This window comes from Triticum dicoccoides, chromosome 2B (genome assembly GCF_002162155.2).
Source record: "Triticum dicoccoides isolate Atlit2015 ecotype Zavitan chromosome 2B, WEW_v2.0, whole genome shotgun sequence".
Taxonomy (NCBI): domain Eukaryota; kingdom Viridiplantae; phylum Streptophyta; class Magnoliopsida; order Poales; family Poaceae; genus Triticum; species Triticum dicoccoides.
Genome location: NC_041383.1, coordinates 314,701,978 through 314,720,185, shown reverse-complemented (window position 1 = coordinate 314,720,185; position 18,208 = coordinate 314,701,978). Strand labels below are relative to the sequence as shown.

Here is an 18,208-nt window from a genome sequence, read left to right as displayed (position 1 = left end):
TATCTGCGAGTTGCGGGTCTTCGGCTTTATGCTGGTCGTCGGCTCTATGCCGGGAGATGGGGGTTGGATCCATCGAGCTGGATCTTGGCCTGGCTGGTGGCGCTTCTTCTCCTTGCGGAGCTCCGGTGGTCGGAGCCGATGGTGATGGGGAGGAGTTCTGCTGGCACCTCCATCAGTAAAGCTCGTTTTGGCAGACCTGTTCATCGTGTTCCACGTGTGTGCCTTTTCTTCTTTGCTCATGGGGATGCGGAGGAGATGGGGCTTGTGCTGCTGGGCTCCGGCGAGGCGGGTCTGCAACAGGGGAGCTTTGGAGCTTCTCCTGGGAGGGCATCCACAACAGTTCTTCTTCAACTGCCGCCCCCAATGGTCGATGGGCGACCTCTCCCACCTCTGCCGTCGGCTACTGCTTCCTCTGGCCGGCATAATCAGGTGATGTTCAACCTCCAGGTTGCTATGTCGAGAAGGAGGCCTTCTTGCTCCAGTACGGCGTGCTCCCGCTGCACCGCCCCAAGTGGTTTCGTTCCAGGCGGCGATGCGGTCGGCCGTGCTGCGATGCTCAAATGTAGTGGAGAAGGGGCTGGACCTGATTGCGTTTTCCAAAGTTTGCTTAGGGTCATATGTGCAAATTTTAAGGACCTGCGTGTAATTTCTATTTTCCTTTTGGTCCGTGATGTAATATGTATCTCCACCGCTGAAATTTAATGGAAGCTTTGGGGTCCTTCGGGGCCCTTCCCTGTTCAAAAAAAACTCTTCTGGACAGCACATCTCTCTCTCTCCCTCTCTCTCTCTCCCTCCCTCCCTCCCTCCCTCTCCCCTAGTGGTTCACCAGGGCATCCAAGGCTTTCCCTTCCTTGTTTACTCCTCCCTATCACCTCTAGACACTAGTGGACATGACCATGGCACATAGTTTATGCCATGGCGTGCAGAGCTCGTGCTCTGGAGCACGCTACATTGTGCTCCCGCACTATAGCTTGCCCATTTCGAGCGGCACCTGTGAGCTCCCTAGCGGGCACGAAGCTCTGCCCTGCGCCTGCCTATTTCTACCCCTCCTTGAGTCTTCTCTCGCGTACATAACCACCCTCTCTCTCTCGCTCAGTAACCTCCTGGACCACCCCATGCTCTCTCCAATGCCCTCTTCCTCCTCCTAATTCCGCCATTGTGGTCGCTCGGCTCTGCTCAGACTCAAGCTCTCTAGCCCTCCTCACCATAGGAGCCTCCCAGATCTCTTTGAATCTCCATGAACCTCCATCCTCATCAGCTCGTCCGGAAAGCACCATAGCTAGCTGGCAAACGGTGGACCCCTTCTCGATTGCGGGTAAGATGGCAGTCGTTCGAGGGCTCCCCAGCGCCCTCAACCGGCAGGGATGGCACTGGAGTCTCCTCCCGGTTCAACAGGTGGTCCAAGCTCCACCTGGGATGGCCCGTGCCGCCGGGGAGCGTCGGCGCACGGCCGGCCAGTGCCTCCGTCGACTACCATCTGGAGGAAGACGATGACAACACACAATGGCAAGTGGGCTGTTAGGAATTGATTAATTAATTTAATTAAAGGGATAATCCCTGCTTATGTCGGTTCCGCTATTGGCAACCGCTCTTGGCAACCGTCTTTGTATCCGGGTATATATACCACAAACTTCATCAATGAAAGTAACTGTTCCATCATTTGCTCCCTATCTCGTTTTTACTTTCACACGTTATCAGCACCTTGCCCTAACACAACGATTAGGCCAGACCTACTTGACGCCTCGGGCGATTCCCAGCGCTGCCGGCGTTATCTCGCGCGGCGGACTGCAGCAACGAGTCTTGGCACGGATGGCGACATTAGTCACGGCAGCGCCAGCGTCTGCCTCTGTACTCGCGATGACGACTCCATCCAGCGGGATTCAATCAACCATAACCCTTCCATGGCAGGAATCGATGGACATGCTTCTGCAAAAGAGGAAAACTAGATTGGGAGATTCTTCAATTTGTTTTTGTCTTCTTGCAATCAATCACAGATCTAATAACTATTCTGTTTTTGTAAATCGCTTCACCCGGCGTATGCTCGTAGTGAGATGGATTGATCACTACTCCAGCAGAAAGAGGGAGAAATCCTCAATCAAGAAGAAAAATCAACATCAAGAACAAGATTAGAAGATGAGGAACAGACTCCAACAGACTTGTTGTTCACATTTTCCCCCTTCTCCATCGTCCATCCTGACAGTCTCGTCGTCCATCGCAACTACCATCAGCAAAACATCCAGACGGCGTGTGGTCGCGTGGCCTCGACCTCCCGCATCAACCCGAGGCGTTCGCGGCATAGGCGCAGGCGCTGCGAGTCTCTCGATCAGGGAAGAAACTAGATGCAAAGAGAAAGAAAGCACAAAATTCAGAGAAAGGTCAAGAACATTAGAACGGCAAGGGGATCAGAAAAAAACATACAAGATCCCTGGGACACATCTCCAACAAAATGACAATAATGCAAAGACCAACTCTGCATCATACATCAATCAGGTGATTCAATTCCGATTTCGTTATACTAACCTCTAGGGCATTGTTTTTAATGTCGTCCAAAGCAAACTTCGGCAGCGACCCATGGCCCGGACTATGTTTCCCTCGGCTAAGCTCCTCGCGGAGCGGCGACATCCTTCGGCCCGGCTGCTCCCAGCGCTGCACCCCGAGGCGGCCGTGGACCACGGCCCCGGCGTGCCAGAGGATGCACTCCGGGCCTGCATCTTTTTCGATGAGGTGGCCAGGTGCGTAACACACAGCGGCGGCAGTGGCCAACGGCCGATGCCCGGCATGGCAACGCCCGGCAGCAAACACGGTGTCTCGCGGCTCCGCGGTGGCGGCCATCGGCCAACATGTGGCAGCGCGGTCCTCAGCCCGGGCAGAGGCAACCCACGAGGCGCAAAACGTGGCGGCGCAACCACCGGTCTGCCCGCACTGCACAGCGGCAGCAAGTTACCATGGCCACGACGCTCGCACGGGATAAGAAATTGGGGATCTTATCTTCTTTGGAATTTATTCAATTCAACCCTGTACTTAGAGATAATCATATCTTGCCCCTGCAGTTTCAGATCCAGTAAGAGTTTTCTCGAAATAGGCTTTCGCCCCACTTTATAAATAAAGCAACGGTCCACACGATCCAAGTTTGAAGAGCAACCAATAGGAAACGGTTGGGGCCATAGCACAAATAAGCCCAAGAAAGCATAAGAGAAATATAAAGAAAAAGCCACCTAGTGGCTACCGCCGAGCGGCCCTACGAGGACGACAGGCGACGCGCTGAGGCCAAAAGCGCATCCATCATCAAGCCAAGGCGATCACAATCATGCTGCCTCGAGAGCGGGTGCCAGTGCTGCAAGAAAGCAAGGAATTTGAAGGAGTCAGAAGCCTTCTTCGGGAAAACCTTCTCAATCACCATCTTATTCCGAGTCGTCCAAAGAGTCCACGACATTGCCGCAAAAATAAGCCAAAATAGGTGGCGATGTCGTGCAGGCTGTATAGCTCGAAGCTGCAGGAACTCCGCGAGATTTAGGGCCTCCCAGTCAGGCCCCAACGCCTCGCGGACGAAAGTCCATAATACCCTCGCTGCCGTACAAGAGAAGAGAATATGTGTCCCAGTCTCCGGTACTGCACAGAGGGGGCAAATACCATCTCCGGGTCCATGCCGCTTAAGTACCTCTGTCCCTGAGGGGAGACGATCTCGTAGAAGTTGCGAGTTAACTGCGATTTACTAAACCACATGTTTTAGTACCCAGATTTCTGAAATTGTCATTCAGTCTCTAACACTTGCGGTTGCAGTTTTAAGTCTACAGACTTTGTTTGGTCTGCATTTTAGTCTATGTACTTGCTGTAAAGCATATTAAAAAAGTTGTAATGTGTTCAATCTTCTTGCCTCATGCAATCTCTATAACACGTAACTGTGTACAACAACTCTATTTTGGCAATTTAAATATATTTTTCTTGCAAATGTTGATGTAAACTCATACTACAAAATTATAGTATGGGACGACCTTCAAAATTTATTTGTGAATCACAAGGTATTGGTGACATCTACTGCATCATTTGCAGATTATCCACCACTATTGTGAGGTCTACATCTTGTCACTTTAACAAGATGACTACCTTCAAAGTGCTATTCCAAATATTAATATTAGATGTGACTACCTCAAGATATCATAAGGTAATACTGGCATCTACTACAAATTTTGTAGACTATCCACTATTACTGTAAGGTCTACATCATGTCACTTTGACGGATGATTACCTTCAAAGTGATTTCATATATTTAGCATAACATAAGGTAATAGAATTATGAAGGGATATTCGATTCTGAGCTCAGGCTCAGCTGCTCCTGAAATCGTAGCCATCTGCTTGCATGCGGATGTGTGCCCTTGTGTATATTCCCAGACGTATTTTATCAGTATTAGCTTTGAAGAATGAACATGTATGCACACATTTATTGCGACGGGAGGCGTTAGCCTGCATGCGTAACATGTTTTAGACGAGCGGCCGAATGATTTTCCCGAGCCAGCCTGAGCTGTCTCTTGCATGGTGGATTTAACTGCCACCCACCCAATCTGTCTTTATCTATTTTTTCCCTTGATCTGCTGCTATGTCTGCGTCATCATCAGCTAGAGCTAAATCAGCTAGAGCTACACGTATAGCAGGGCATCCAAATCTAAGAATGCCATGCGACCATCCACATATCCGACTATAGAAGACATATGCCACAACCCACAATGACCACCATGGCCAACGGCCCATCAAGCTGGAACATTTTTATGTGCCAGAATAAGAGCAGATATTTTCATCCACAAAAAAGAGGAGCTATTATATATAACAGTATCACTGCTCAACAAATTTTGAACTGAATTTTAGAACTGCAAGGTAAACACAAATTGCAACGAACGATTTTGTCTACCAGAAATGCAAGAACTGCGGGGTTGTCCTAGACATGTATCTAAAAAAACTAAATTCTAAATTCTAAAATCATCATGTCCAGGGTCGCGACACTTCTGAAGATGCAAGATGAAAGGCAATGGTCACTCCTGGGTCCTGGCTTTTCTCTATTGCTTTGGTTGGGAAGCTCCATGTTTCCTAAATTACAAAAAACAATTAGGAAGTCAGAATACAACATTTTAGTAAACTTTTTCATACTACAATAGTTTTGTAACATGTTTTCAAGCATAAATAGGTTCGCAAAAGGAGATGATGGTAAGCCTAGTTAAAAGGCTCACCATTCTAGTTAGTCCAAGTACTTGAGCAACAAGTTGATGCATTTTTGGGATTACTTGAGCAGTGCAACTAAAGTAATATTACAAAATAAAATGGTTTCTTCAAGCTCATTGCGATTTATACAAACAAATGGTTTTGTTCGGATGCATTTGCTATATAAATTGTCATATGTATTTAAACGAGAAAATCTTCACTACCTCATCATAGTGGAATTTCATTGTTGCAACATGAACTGTACAAGCATAGATTCAACTTGTCTCTAAATTACACCAAAAAATGCTGACCAAGATGAGCTATCAGATTGTGTTTTTTTGGACCAAGTTTACTAACAGAAGCAAACTATAAAAAAGGCTATTTTCATCATGCAAGGTTGACTAATACAAGAACACCAAAACTCCTAGTAGATGATAAGAAACTGCAAGTACAGAACAAGCAATGAAGAACTCTTTACACACCTTATGAGTTTTTCACAACTGGTTAACATGGAATTGTAACATGTGGTTCACACTCACAAGGGAGCTTCACAAAACCAAAAACCAACCTATCATAGTTCTATCATCATCGGAACAACTGACATGAGAACTTCACTTTTTTTTCGTAGGATTGGATTACCATAATCCATAATCCCAGTGAGATAGTCTGAATTACCGACCTAAATTATGACAAATTAAATCATGGCCAAAGTTGACCAGATACTTCTGAAAAAGTATTAAATAACCCTTTTGCATAAATTACAGAAAAGTCATTTATAAGTTAGCACATTTCCTCTTTTACATGAAGTTGTCATTTATAAATTGATACTATAATGGAACACTTAGAAGTTTGCTCAAGAAAATGATGGGAGGGCTTGAACAACAATGTGGCCTTTAACAGAAAAAATAATCTTCCTGTACGTAGTCCGGCACAAGCTGCAACTAGACATCCAGTGCTAGCAAAATTTCAAGAATACTTATTAAAACAGAGAAGATTAAGAAAGAAACTTCTTGGGCCATATCCAACATAACAAACTATGGAGCAGATTCAGGCTGAATAACTTTGCCAGCATACTGTTGCCTTGCAAACAGAAAATGACATTAGTGTATACGTTTCATTTGTTTTGTAGACACCATTTACTTTAAACTAGGTGGATATCACAATAGTGGAAAATGCTTACTAGGCAAATCCCAGGTAAAGAAATGACAAAGTGCTGAATTTTAGATTCGATCTTCCATTTATCAAGTATACCAGTTTTGGCCTACAAGTCAAAAAGTTCTTGAGCATACCACTTCGCCATAAATAAATCAAGTGACCCCGCTTACAAATACCAAGCTCATATTCTTAGCAGGCATCGAACAATAACCCTATGTGTTTGCGGCATGAATTGTAATCAAGAAGCAAAATACAATTGCTCAACTTAATCAAATAAATTGATTGGTACTACCTTCATGAGACATTACTTGAGAAATTGAACAAAAGAGGGCATCATCACTTCCTCGGTGATCAATGTTTCAGCGAAAGCATGTGGGGGACATCAACATCAAACAAATGGGGAATGCAATTCACTAGGGTAATTTAATTTGCAAAGAACGAACTAGTGATTTGTTGTTGGTGCCTCTATTTTTTTCAAATAAACTCACCCAATAATCCTAGGCATGGATAAACTAACAAATCAATTGACTTGCTAGAAAATTCAACAGGCAATAGATCTGAATCAAATGTAATCTGGAGAGATGGAACCGATTAACTGGACAGAAGCCACCAGATCTGCTAGGGAAACGCTGGAAGAGGAGCAGATCCGGATTAGGCCCAGCGCCTTCTCCAGGGGCTGCTCCTGCTAGTGCATCAGCAGACCGGCACCCCTTGTATCACCATCTGCACCTAAATTTCGCATTGCCAACAGGGTCAACATTTTTTAGTAAACTGCAGCCGCTGGCTTAAGTCAGAACAAAAGAAGTTGAATGTAAACCTCAAATAGAAACTCACGGGTCACCAACGGATCTAGACCGGGCTGCAGTCCCCTAATTGCTGCGCGCAGCCGGCGCTTCCACACACGGCGGTAGCAGCATCAGAGGGACTGGATCTAGCTGCTTCAAGCTGTTCGCAAACTCCTCCTAGTGTGGGAACCCTGAAAACCATAGCAGAGTAAGCGGCGGCGGCGGCGGCAGGGAATCGGGATATCCATCGAAGCACGAAAATCCATGGGCGAGCACTGCGGTACAGAAACTCACCGGTCACCCCATCGGCATCCATCGCCGCTCTGCCGCAAGAAGTCGCATCCCCTGCGCACGCCGTTACCATCGCACAAGTTCTGAGCCATGGCTCAGACGCCCGCACTCACGGATCAACGCCACGAGCTACACAACTGGCCCACCGTTGCGCATTGTGGCATACAGTATATAGCATGTATCCTTGTTTTTCCATGGTCCACCTCTGCCGTATCTGACACACTTTTCACCATCCCAACGCACCAGCCACTGGCTCAGATTTCGGGTGCAGGTGAGCCCGAGCACCAAATCGACCTGTCCAATTATGAACATCTAGTGACAAAAGTCAGACTATGTTTTCTATTACTGCAAGATCTACACCACATCCGGTGACTATCTTTAAAGTGTTATTCTATATAAACTGAGGTCTACACATATGAGTGTATAGCATCAGCTATCGTAAAAATTTTCTCCTCTGAAGCAATTGTTGTTGTTCACTAAAAAAAGATATTTACTCTCATAGTAAAAGGTATCCATGCATGAACACTACATGCTGAAATAACATATATTTTTCATGAATATCAGTTAATTAAGCCTCACTTGGCTTGAATAAGTCATAGAATATTACGCAAGTATTGCCATATCCTGGTAATTACCTTCTATTACATAAGTAAAATACATGGCAATGGAGCATATGTCACTATTTATAATTATGGTGTCGTCCATCCATCAAGATGAATCCCATAATTTATGGTACCGATTGAGTGTCTCAACATTTTCGCAATGTCCACATCACATTGTGGTTATACTTTCATAGTGACTAAACTAATGTTAAACATGCAACGTCTATGTTTCTGGCGGTTACTCTAAAGTTGCAATGCTCATATGCATTTTATGTGTCACCAACTTCACTTAGTTCTCAAACTAAGTACATAAAGGATGAATATTTATTCATCTCGAATATTTCACTTAAGAGAAACATGCTGCCATGAGCACGTCGTGAATGATCACCCATTCATTTTTCAAGACCTCAAGTCTATCGCAGCTCACAATTCTGTCATTTAATCAACTTCAAGTTGAGATCCCATGATCAAATATTTTCATATGTAATCCGGTTGAAAACCCCTTAATACCCTTTACATCCTCATATGATGGTATTATCATTTTTCCATGATGGAGAAACATGGAATTTCTTAAAATCATCATAATCACCCAACGGGGTTCTAACCCATTATTTGTAATTCTTGCTAGTACTTTGTATTTTGTGCAACTTAGTGCTCACAAAATAGAAGCATGATGACTTCAAAGTAAAATGGAGGCTAAAAGACAACCAAAGACGGAATTACCTCTTAATAGGGAATAAATCATTTTCAAACGATCACAAAGACAACTCTCAAGTTTGTCAAATGTGTGGTTATACAAACATCGCACCTATGATTACCAAACCCTCAAAGCTATGGTCAAACCACACTGCAAATTTATTGAAAAGGGAAATAAGTTCATTGGATTGTTCTCGAATCTTCATCAGAAGGAGAGAACCAAAATCTAGTGCAATAAAAGGATGGTAAATTCCTTTGCAATGATGATATGTTTGCGTAATAAAATTTTCAATAATATTGGAGACCTCATGTAATCTTTTAATTATCCCAAAATATTATTAGACTATACTTGTTCTACTACAAGTAGGGCGATGTCCAATATCCTATTTCTTGGACACGATATTTGATGAATTTTGAATGTATGAAACAATTCATACTAAATATTGTTGCGTACACAATAATTTTCTAGATCTTCATAAATTAAATATTAGGCTTGATAGCCTTAGCCATCCTGGTTTGGGGATGATTAGAAAATTATTGACAATTCTGTTGGTCATAACTTATCAAGTTACACTTTTTCCCAAATCATCAGATTTTATGTGCACCGCATGTGCCATAGGGGAAATCGTTTTTAAGGCACTCTCACCTTAAAAATTCTAAGTAGACCACTTATTCTACCTTGAACACATTCAAAAGATATATGTGGATTGCTTAACCATTATCTGGGGTAATTTAGATAACTCATGATAATCATATACACATTCATAAAATGTTTTTATGTGTGTCTCTTATCACACACAACCATGATCTGGCCCAATAAATCGCTTAACTTATCAAAGTACGAGCAAATTCTCCTGAACAAAGGATAAACCCATTCGAATGGACAATGTCGTTGGACTCATTTCACAAGAATTTTCTGATTGCATTCAGTACCTTATGTACATACCCAGAATGGTTAAACTAAATTTCTTATCAAAGATAGTAAAATGAATGACATGACTACTTTTAAAGAAATGTAAATTTACCAGCCTCTTGCTGGACACATACAGTCTTACACACCATAAGTATGATCTAAATCATACCAACTGCATATCATACTACTTTCCCTTGTAGTAACTACGTGGAAATCATAAAGTATTTCCCATCTGCGATAATTTGGTTACATACCGGTATCACCACTCCAGCATACATCAATGGGCACTCACAGAAAATTAGGGATCTATGTGAGGAATAACAATTTATCCGTCAATCAAAATTATTCATAGCCCGTATGCTGATTGCATCAGCAATAAGGATATTTTTCGGCATTAGGGGGATATAAGTACCACAAGGAATGCCGAGAAATAAATTAGAAATGTTATTGACATTCAATCCTTATATGCACGTACTTAAAGAATCTGAACTAGAAGTTTAGAGAATCATATATTTGCAACACACTGCAAATCTGCCGCATACATTTAGTGATAACAAGGTGTTACTAAATTCTATATTCCTATAGTAAAGTGTCAGAAAGAGTGGAGGTACCTGATAAACCACTCTTCTCCCCCAAAATGAGAGCAAGAGGGGGAGAAAATCTGACAAGACGAGATATAACTTCTCATATGCTTCAGCGGAAACAGAGGAAATCAAATCCTCAACCAGTAAATGTAATTCAACATCAAGTTGAAAGACACCTAACTGGATGCTCATCATCCAAAGCCCGGCATAAATGTGCACAAATGTTTTGGTGCCGGGACATCAAAACACCTTGACTCCACTTGTTGTAGGAAAACACAAGGAGTTAAAAACAAATAAATATATTATCCACAAACTTCAATGATTCCATCAGAATCATATAAACTAAAGACTACATTTGTCGACATATATTTCTTCTAAAATTGCTAAAACTTTTGGGCCCTGAACCAAAATCCATGGTAGAGTGCCTCTTGCACTCATATTGGTTCACATAAAAGGAAGCAAGTAACGAAGAATAGTACTCGCTCTGCAAACGAGTAGTATTTATCGCAGTAATACCTACTCCTCATAAGTATCATCCCTACGAAATCCTAAAAACTTCTCATCCATAGACAAAGTCAATGAGGTGGTGAGAAAGCGAGGCTTGTAGCAAAGTGACCGAAAAGTTCAAATCGGTTGCACCGAGAATGAAAACCAAGATCGACTTAGTGATCTCGGTATGACCAAAATGGAGGAATCGGTCAGACCAAAACGCACAAAGAAGTTTTGGAAGTTTAAGTCTATGATGAATCGGGGACTCCGAGTGCTCACACAGAGTGGTTCGAATCTGACTTGGTCAAATTTTGTGATGTAGCATGAATAGAGTTTGAGACGAGAAAAGCATAGATAGCTAGAGAAGGTTCTTAGGCATTCTTGTCCATCCACTTGGCAAAAGAAAAAGAAACCAATCAATCAAAGCAACAAGTGGATGTCCTCGAATGAGTAAAATATGCAACCAACATGCTCACACAATAAAATGGCAAATGAAATATGTGGCAAAGCATGCACAACCAAATGTAGCATCTATCAAACAATTGGCAATGACTAGGTCATCTATATATGAGTATATTGACTTAGGAGTCAAATGAGAACATTTGATCATAGGTCATACTCATTGTTTAAGCTCAAGTGGGGTTACTACATAATGCATTGATGTGTTCACATCATTAGAGTTGCTTTGACTCAATTCTTAGAGTTAAGCTCCCCCTAGATGTGAGATCCCCCCTTAGAGGGATAAACTAACCTTGGGTTTTGTCGATGATGACTTCATGTAGGTGTTGAAGATGTGGATGCTCAATGTTGATGTAGATCATTTGGAGCAATCCCTTGGAGTGAGTTGCACTTTCAATACCTACACGGGTTAGTCCCACAAGGAACAAACAAGGATATCCATAGACATAGATTGATGCACACACAAGATGATGTCTATGAAAGCATTAGGTTACCTTGTCCCTTGTCTTACCAACAAGAGGGTTTGTGACTCCTTGAACTAGTGCAAGATGTGGAAGTTGATTGCACTTGTTGTTGCCAAAATGATATGAGTGAAATATGTTGGCGGAGTCACCCTCAAGAACTCTCTAGTTCTTCTTCTTTAGGATCCACATCATCTTGATGGGAATCTTTGGAGTTGTAGTTGTACTCGATGAAGTAGAGCTTGATGTAGTCTTGGGAACCCACTTGACCAAGGCCTTAGGAGCTTCTTCAAATGCATCAATCTCCTCTTGAAGCTTGTCCTTGCCTTTTTGCTTGTGGTCTTGTGGTGGAAGATCATCTTGAGCTTGTGTCCCCGTGAAGGAAGTAGGATCATACTTCTCTTGTTGAGGAACAAACTTCGTCTTGGGGTATTGATCTTCTTCCCACTCAACTCCATTGGCATTGAACTTTCATTCAAAACCAACACCTTGGTTCTTCCGGTGCCTTCCTTGCTTTCGTAGAATTTCCTCAAATTGCTTACTCCCGACAAGGCTCTTGTAAACACCTTTCTCTATAATTCCCTTCAATAAGCTATTTTCTTGCTCAAGTGTAACTTGGCTAAGAGAATCATTAGTGGAATCAAGAGAACTACTAGAAGCAACAATATTTGATTTAGCATGACTATTGTTACTACTAGAGGAAGAATCCTTCTTGTTCTTGTTAATGGACTTGACTTGAGGCATGTAAGTGGATAAGATTAAACGCTTGGCAATGTAAGAAGAACTTTTCTTACGGAGATCATCATTTATTGCCTTTAAGAACTCATGCTCTTGCTCAAGGTTGAGCTTTTCAAAGCGTAACTTCTCATGAGTCCTTAAAAGTTCTCGATGATCTTCTAAGATAGTTTCATGAGCTAACTTAAGATAGTTAGAAGCTCAATCTTCTCCTTATCATTGTCATTCGTTTTATCTTGATTAGCATGATTAATTGATGTTTCATCATAGTATTCATCACTAGAGTTGTCAACGAGTAAATCATCATCACCTAGCAAGTCATCTTCATCACTATTGAAATCAAAATACTCGGGGTGTGTTACCTTTGGGCCTTTAGCCATGAAGCATCTTCCAGTTCCTTCATTGGGTGAATCAAATATGTCGTAGGAGTTGGTTGACACAAGTGCTAGACCGGCAACACCTTCATCTTGAGTATATCGGAGTCGGAGTGATAGCTTCTCTCGGAGTGATTGCCGGAGTCGGAGCCAGACACCCATTCACAAACATGAGCTTGATGTATTCATTTTGTGTAGCTTCTTGATGACTTGTCCTTCCTTTCCGAATCCTTGTTTCTCCAGAATGTTCTTCGTTCATAACGATCATCTCTACTCCTCCTCTCTCTTGGTGGTGATTCTTCTCTTCTACTTCTCCTCTTGGGTGATTCTTCTCTCCTTTTGTGGGGTGCCGTACACTCATTGGAATAGTGTCCGGGTCTCCCACAATTGTAGCAATTGCGCTCTCGACTAGAAGATCTTTTGTCAATGTAGGACCTTGACTTGGAGCTTATTTCTTTGCTTCTACTCTTGTAGAACTTCTTGAAGTTCTTCACCATTAAGCTCAATTCTTCATTGAAGGTTTGTTTCTCACTTGATGATGTGGGGGCTTCACATGAGGCTTTGTAAGCACCACTTGACTTGTTGTGAAGTTCCTCCTTATCTTTGAGTGACATATCATGAGCAACAATTCTTCCAATGATTTCCGTTGGCTTGAGATCTTTGTAATTGGGCATCATTTGGATCAAAGTGCACACGGTATCATATTTTCCGTCCAAAGCTCTTATGATCTTCTTGATGATGAATTTGTCGGTCATCTCTTCACTTCCTAAGCCGGTAATCTCATTTGTGATAAGAGCAAGCCTAGAGTACATTTCAGCGACACCTTCACCATCCTTCATTTTGAACTTGTCAAGTTGACTTTGGAGCACATCCAACTTGGATTCCTTGACGGAGTCTGTACCTTCGTGCATATCAATCAAAGTGTCCCAAATTTCCTTTGCATTCTCAAGATGGCTGATTTTGTTGAATTCTTCGGGGCACAATCCGTTGAAGAGGATATCACAAGCTTGAGTGTTGTATTGCAGCATCTTCAACTCTTCCGCACTAGCTTCACGGTTTGGTTCTCTCCCATCAAAGAATTCACCTTGCAAACGAATACACACAATAGCCCAAACGGCAGGGTTATGTCCAAGAATATGCATTTTCATCTTATGCTTCCAACTAGCAAAATTAGTACCATCAAAGTAAGGACCTCTACAGTAATAATTTCCCTCGCTAGACGCCATACTCCCCTAGGTTGTGAAACCAAGGCTATGACCACCAAAATCTATGGAAATCAAAGCAAATGCAGACCAAAGCTCTCATACCACTTGTAGGATCGAAAGTATGTATAGAGGGAGGGTGATTAGACTACTTGACCAATTAAAAACTTATCCTTTCCCAATTTTAGTCTTTGGTAGATTTTAGCTATCTTAGCACAAGTCAAGCAATCTTAACACAATTCAAGAAAGCATGCAAAGAGTATATGGGCAGCGGAAAGTAAAGCATGCAACTTGCAAGAATGTAAAGGGAAGGGTTTGGAGAATTCAAACGCAATTTGGAGGGTGATTTTTGAGCCGTGGTTCCGATAGGTGGTGCTATCGTACATCCACGTTGATGGAGACTTCAACCCACGAAGGGTAACGATTGCGCGAGTCCATGGAGGGCTCCACCCACGAAGGGTCCACGAAGAAGCAACCTTGTCTATCCCACCATGGCCGTCGCCCACGAAGGACTTGCCTCACTAGCGGTAGATCTTCACGAAGTAGGCATCTCCTTTCCCTTACAAACTCCTTGGTTCAACTCCACAATCTTGCCGGAGGCTCCCAAGTGACACCTAGCCAATCTAGGAGACACCACTCTCCAAGAAGTAACAAATGGTGTGTTGATGATGAACTTCTTGCTCTTGTGCTTCAAATGATAGTCTCCCCAACACTCAACTCTCTCTCACAGGATTTGGATTTGGTGGAAAGAACATTTGAGTGGAAAGCAACTTGGGGAAGGCTAGAGATCAAGATTCATATGGTAGGAATGGAATATCTTGGCCTCAACACATGAGTAGGTGGTTCCTTCTAAAAAACAGCAAGTTGGAAGTGTAGGTTTGTTTTGATGGCTCTCTTCACGAATGAAGAGAAGTGGAGGGGTATATATAGCCTCCACACAAAATCTAACCGTTACACACAACTTGCCAAACTCGGTGGGACCGAATTGGTAAACTCGGTCGAACCGATTCAGCAAATCTAGTGACCGTTAGGATTTTCGGTGGGACCGACATGCAACTCGGTAGGAACGATATGGTTAGGGTTAGGGCATAACTTAATCTCGGTGAGACCGATTAAACAAACTCGGTGAGACTGATTTTGGTAATAAGCTAACCAAAGAGTTGGTCAGGTAAACTTGGTGGGACCGGTTCGCTCATTTCGGTGGAACCGAAATGTTACAAAACGAAACAGGGAGTTTACATTGCAATCTTGGTGGGACTGATCGCTCATCTCGGTGGTACCGAAACGTTACGAAGGGAAACAGAGAGGTTACAACCCCATCTCGGTGAGACCGAGATCCCTATCGGTGAGACCGATTTGCCTAGGGTTTGTGGAAGTGGCTATGACATCTGAACTCGGTGGCGCCGGGTAGGAAGAATCGGTAGAGCCGAGTTTGACTTTTGGTTTAGGTCATATGTGGATATGAGAAAGTAGTTGAGGGTTTTGGAGCATATCACTAAGCACTATGGAGCAAGAAACTCATTAAGCAACATCTCATCCCTCCTTGATAGTATTGGCTTGTCCTATAGACTCAATGTGATCTTGGATCACTAAAATATAAAATATAAAGTCTTGAGCTTTTTGAGCTTGAGCCAATACTTTTATCTTTAGCATTTTGAGGGATCCAATTTTCTCATCCATGCCATGCCATTCATTGAGCTTTTCCTGAAATATTAATCTTGGAATAATGTTAGCTCAATGAGCTATATGTTGTTAGGAATTACCAAAACCACCTAGGGATAGTTGCACTTTCACAAGCCTATCCCACCATTTGTTAGAAGCAACTCCACTACCACCCCCTCCAACACTCTAGCTCGGTCTCTCTCCCAACCTTATTCTTCTCCTGCACATATGCATGGATGCCGATCGATCTCCCTTAATACATGAGGCAGATCGATCTCCTTAATACATGAAGTAGGCCTCTCTCCTCCTTCACACATATACCAACCATTGTACCTCTATAGTTAATTGGGCCTCCCTCTTCCCCCACCACACACCGATAGTCGAGCGCTGCAGGTAGGTATCCATGCCACAGAGACAAACTGCACATGTCCCCTCTCACGTTCCAATAGGCCAGCCACTCTATATCTTTGACATGGGCACACACAAATTCGATGGCACTCTTTATCGATCGTGTGCGCGCACACACACACACATCATCCCTCTCTTTGATTCTATGGACACCTCAAGTAGATGATACCTCCACTCTCTTCTCGTGGATCGCCCCCTCTATATATATGTTATATCCAGGACTCTATTTCACACACATTGCATATGTTACATTTTTTGATTGACCCCCCCCCCCAAAAAAACTCTAAAGAACCCACACACTATATCTCTCTAGGTTTGTATCTCTCTCTCACAACCCCACGTAGGTGGTGTACGTATACAAGAAGAGAATAGGTGCACCATGCACGTACTCACGCTTCGTGCCCAGCCACACCAGTGCGGGTACGCGGTGGAGCTCATTTCTTTACAAAATGGCAGCCCACGTGCTAATTTGACCGCGTGTAGCGGTTGTTTACCTAGGGAGGTCGTGTACCACGCGTGCATGAAACAAAGTTCGACTTGAAGTGTTGTCGCGTTATTTTTAAATAAAGTTATGGCGCTCAATGGCACGTACATAGAATATAAAACGATTTTATGGAGAAAAAGGTAGTCCGCTCACTATATACAATGGAGCCTGCCTGCCTGGTTTGTCGCTCTTCAGAGTATCTCACACAAGGCTGCGGTGGCCTCTCTCTCTCTCTCTCACCGTTGGTCATTGATCCAGCCGCATCCCGTCCGCCGGGGGAAAGGGAGTGTGGTGGCCTCTCTCTCTCTCTCTCTCCGTTGGTCACTGATCCGGCCGCATCCCATCCGGCGGGGGAAAGGGAGGAAGTGTATCGTTTCTTTGTTCGATGGCGCCGAGGCAGCACGTCCCGATCTGCGGTATACGCCGTTCTCTCTGACCAAGCTCTGGCAAGGCAGGGCCTATGCCACCTGCTCGCAGATTCCGCCCACCGCCGCTCACCTAGTTAGATCCCGACGACCTCCAGGTATCCCCTCAGGCATTGCTCCACTACCCGTCTTCCCACGTCGCTGCATGTGGATCTTCCATAGTTCTTTGCCCAAAATGTAGCTCGTGCGGCGTACTTTCCATATTGCATTCTCGTCCTCACACCATTTTAGACAAACACAACCATGTTGTTATCTTCACTTAGGACAAGGAATATGCTTCTTTTTTGTCTTCGCATGTGTCATCAACTGTTATTGGCCAGTAATTGTTTCCTTTCTACCTCTTTTTTGGAAACAGGGCTATCCATTTCACCTTGTTGCTATTGCGACCTTTTGGTGAACTGCACAAATCACTTTTTTCTTAAGAGTGTTTTGTGCAGTTGTACTAAAATGTCACACGAGCAACGTCTCTACATTTCAATGCGACTGCACAAAGGGAGATTGGTTTTGCTTTATCCTCCTCATCCAACTCCGAGCCTAATTTTCTCCAACTAGTTAGTCTTAAGAGAGACTGCAAAGGTGACCGGCTTCTATTTATGTGTTTATTGTTTCATCAGCAGTCCTCTATTATCGTAATCACACTTAATATATTTGGAACAGGGATGCTCAGCTCTATTTTAGTGGAACTGCACAAAATGATCGGAATGTTGCATGCTCCAGACAACTACTTTTTTCCCAACGTGCCTTGTTGATTTAGACAGAGCTGGGGGAACGTTGCTGCCAATGAAAGCATGGATCAATTTTAATTTAACACCTTCTCACCACTCTGTCTTCAGTTGTGATGTAATCTAGATTCGTCTCTTTTTATTCATTTTGATTACAAGTATTTTCGGAAGGAGGGAGTAATTATTAGTAGCTCTGATCTGCTAATAATTGACATGCATTAGCATGGAAGTTAGTTTTTTATTGTTTCCAAAAGAGCATCGATGGCAAGACACGCGAAACAAAAGCTGAAAGCTCACAGCATTGTACAATTTCATGTCACTGGAAAATTATTTGTATAGTACGTCAATTATGTAAACAAATGATGGAAGCTTGATAGCATTTCCAGAAGCCTCTTCATCATCTGGGTCCATGTGCCATGCACAAAATTATACTCCTTCGTTCCTAAATATTTGTCTTTTTACAAATTTCAAATGGGCATATTTTAGAGTTTAGATTCACTCATTTTGCTTCCTATGTGTACTCCCTCCGTTCCTAAATATTCTATTCGTCTTTCTAGAGATTTCAATAAGT

At 43.2% G+C, this 18,208-nt stretch overlaps 1 protein-coding gene across 1 annotated transcript; it reads right to left on the bottom strand.

The window, feature by feature from the left end:
• Positions 1 to 1,947: 1,947 nt before the first annotated feature.
• LOC119367691 lies at positions 1,948 to 2,946 on the bottom strand. Its single transcript, XM_037633142.1, has 2 exons — positions 2,521 to 2,946; positions 1,948 to 2,335 (listed from the first exon to the last, which is right to left on the bottom strand). The coding sequence occupies exons 1-2, from the start codon at positions 2,830 to 2,832 to the stop codon at positions 2,324 to 2,326; spliced, it is 324 nt and encodes a 107-aa protein (XP_037489039.1). The 5' UTR covers positions 2,833 to 2,946; the 3' UTR covers positions 1,948 to 2,323.
• Between the last annotated feature and the right edge of the window lie 15,262 nt (positions 2,947 to 18,208).

Coding starts and splice junctions, on each gene's coding strand:
- LOC119367691 (XM_037633142.1), bottom strand. CDS start 2,832: ATGGCCGCCACCGCGGAGCCGCGAGACACCGTGTTTGCTGCCGGGCGT.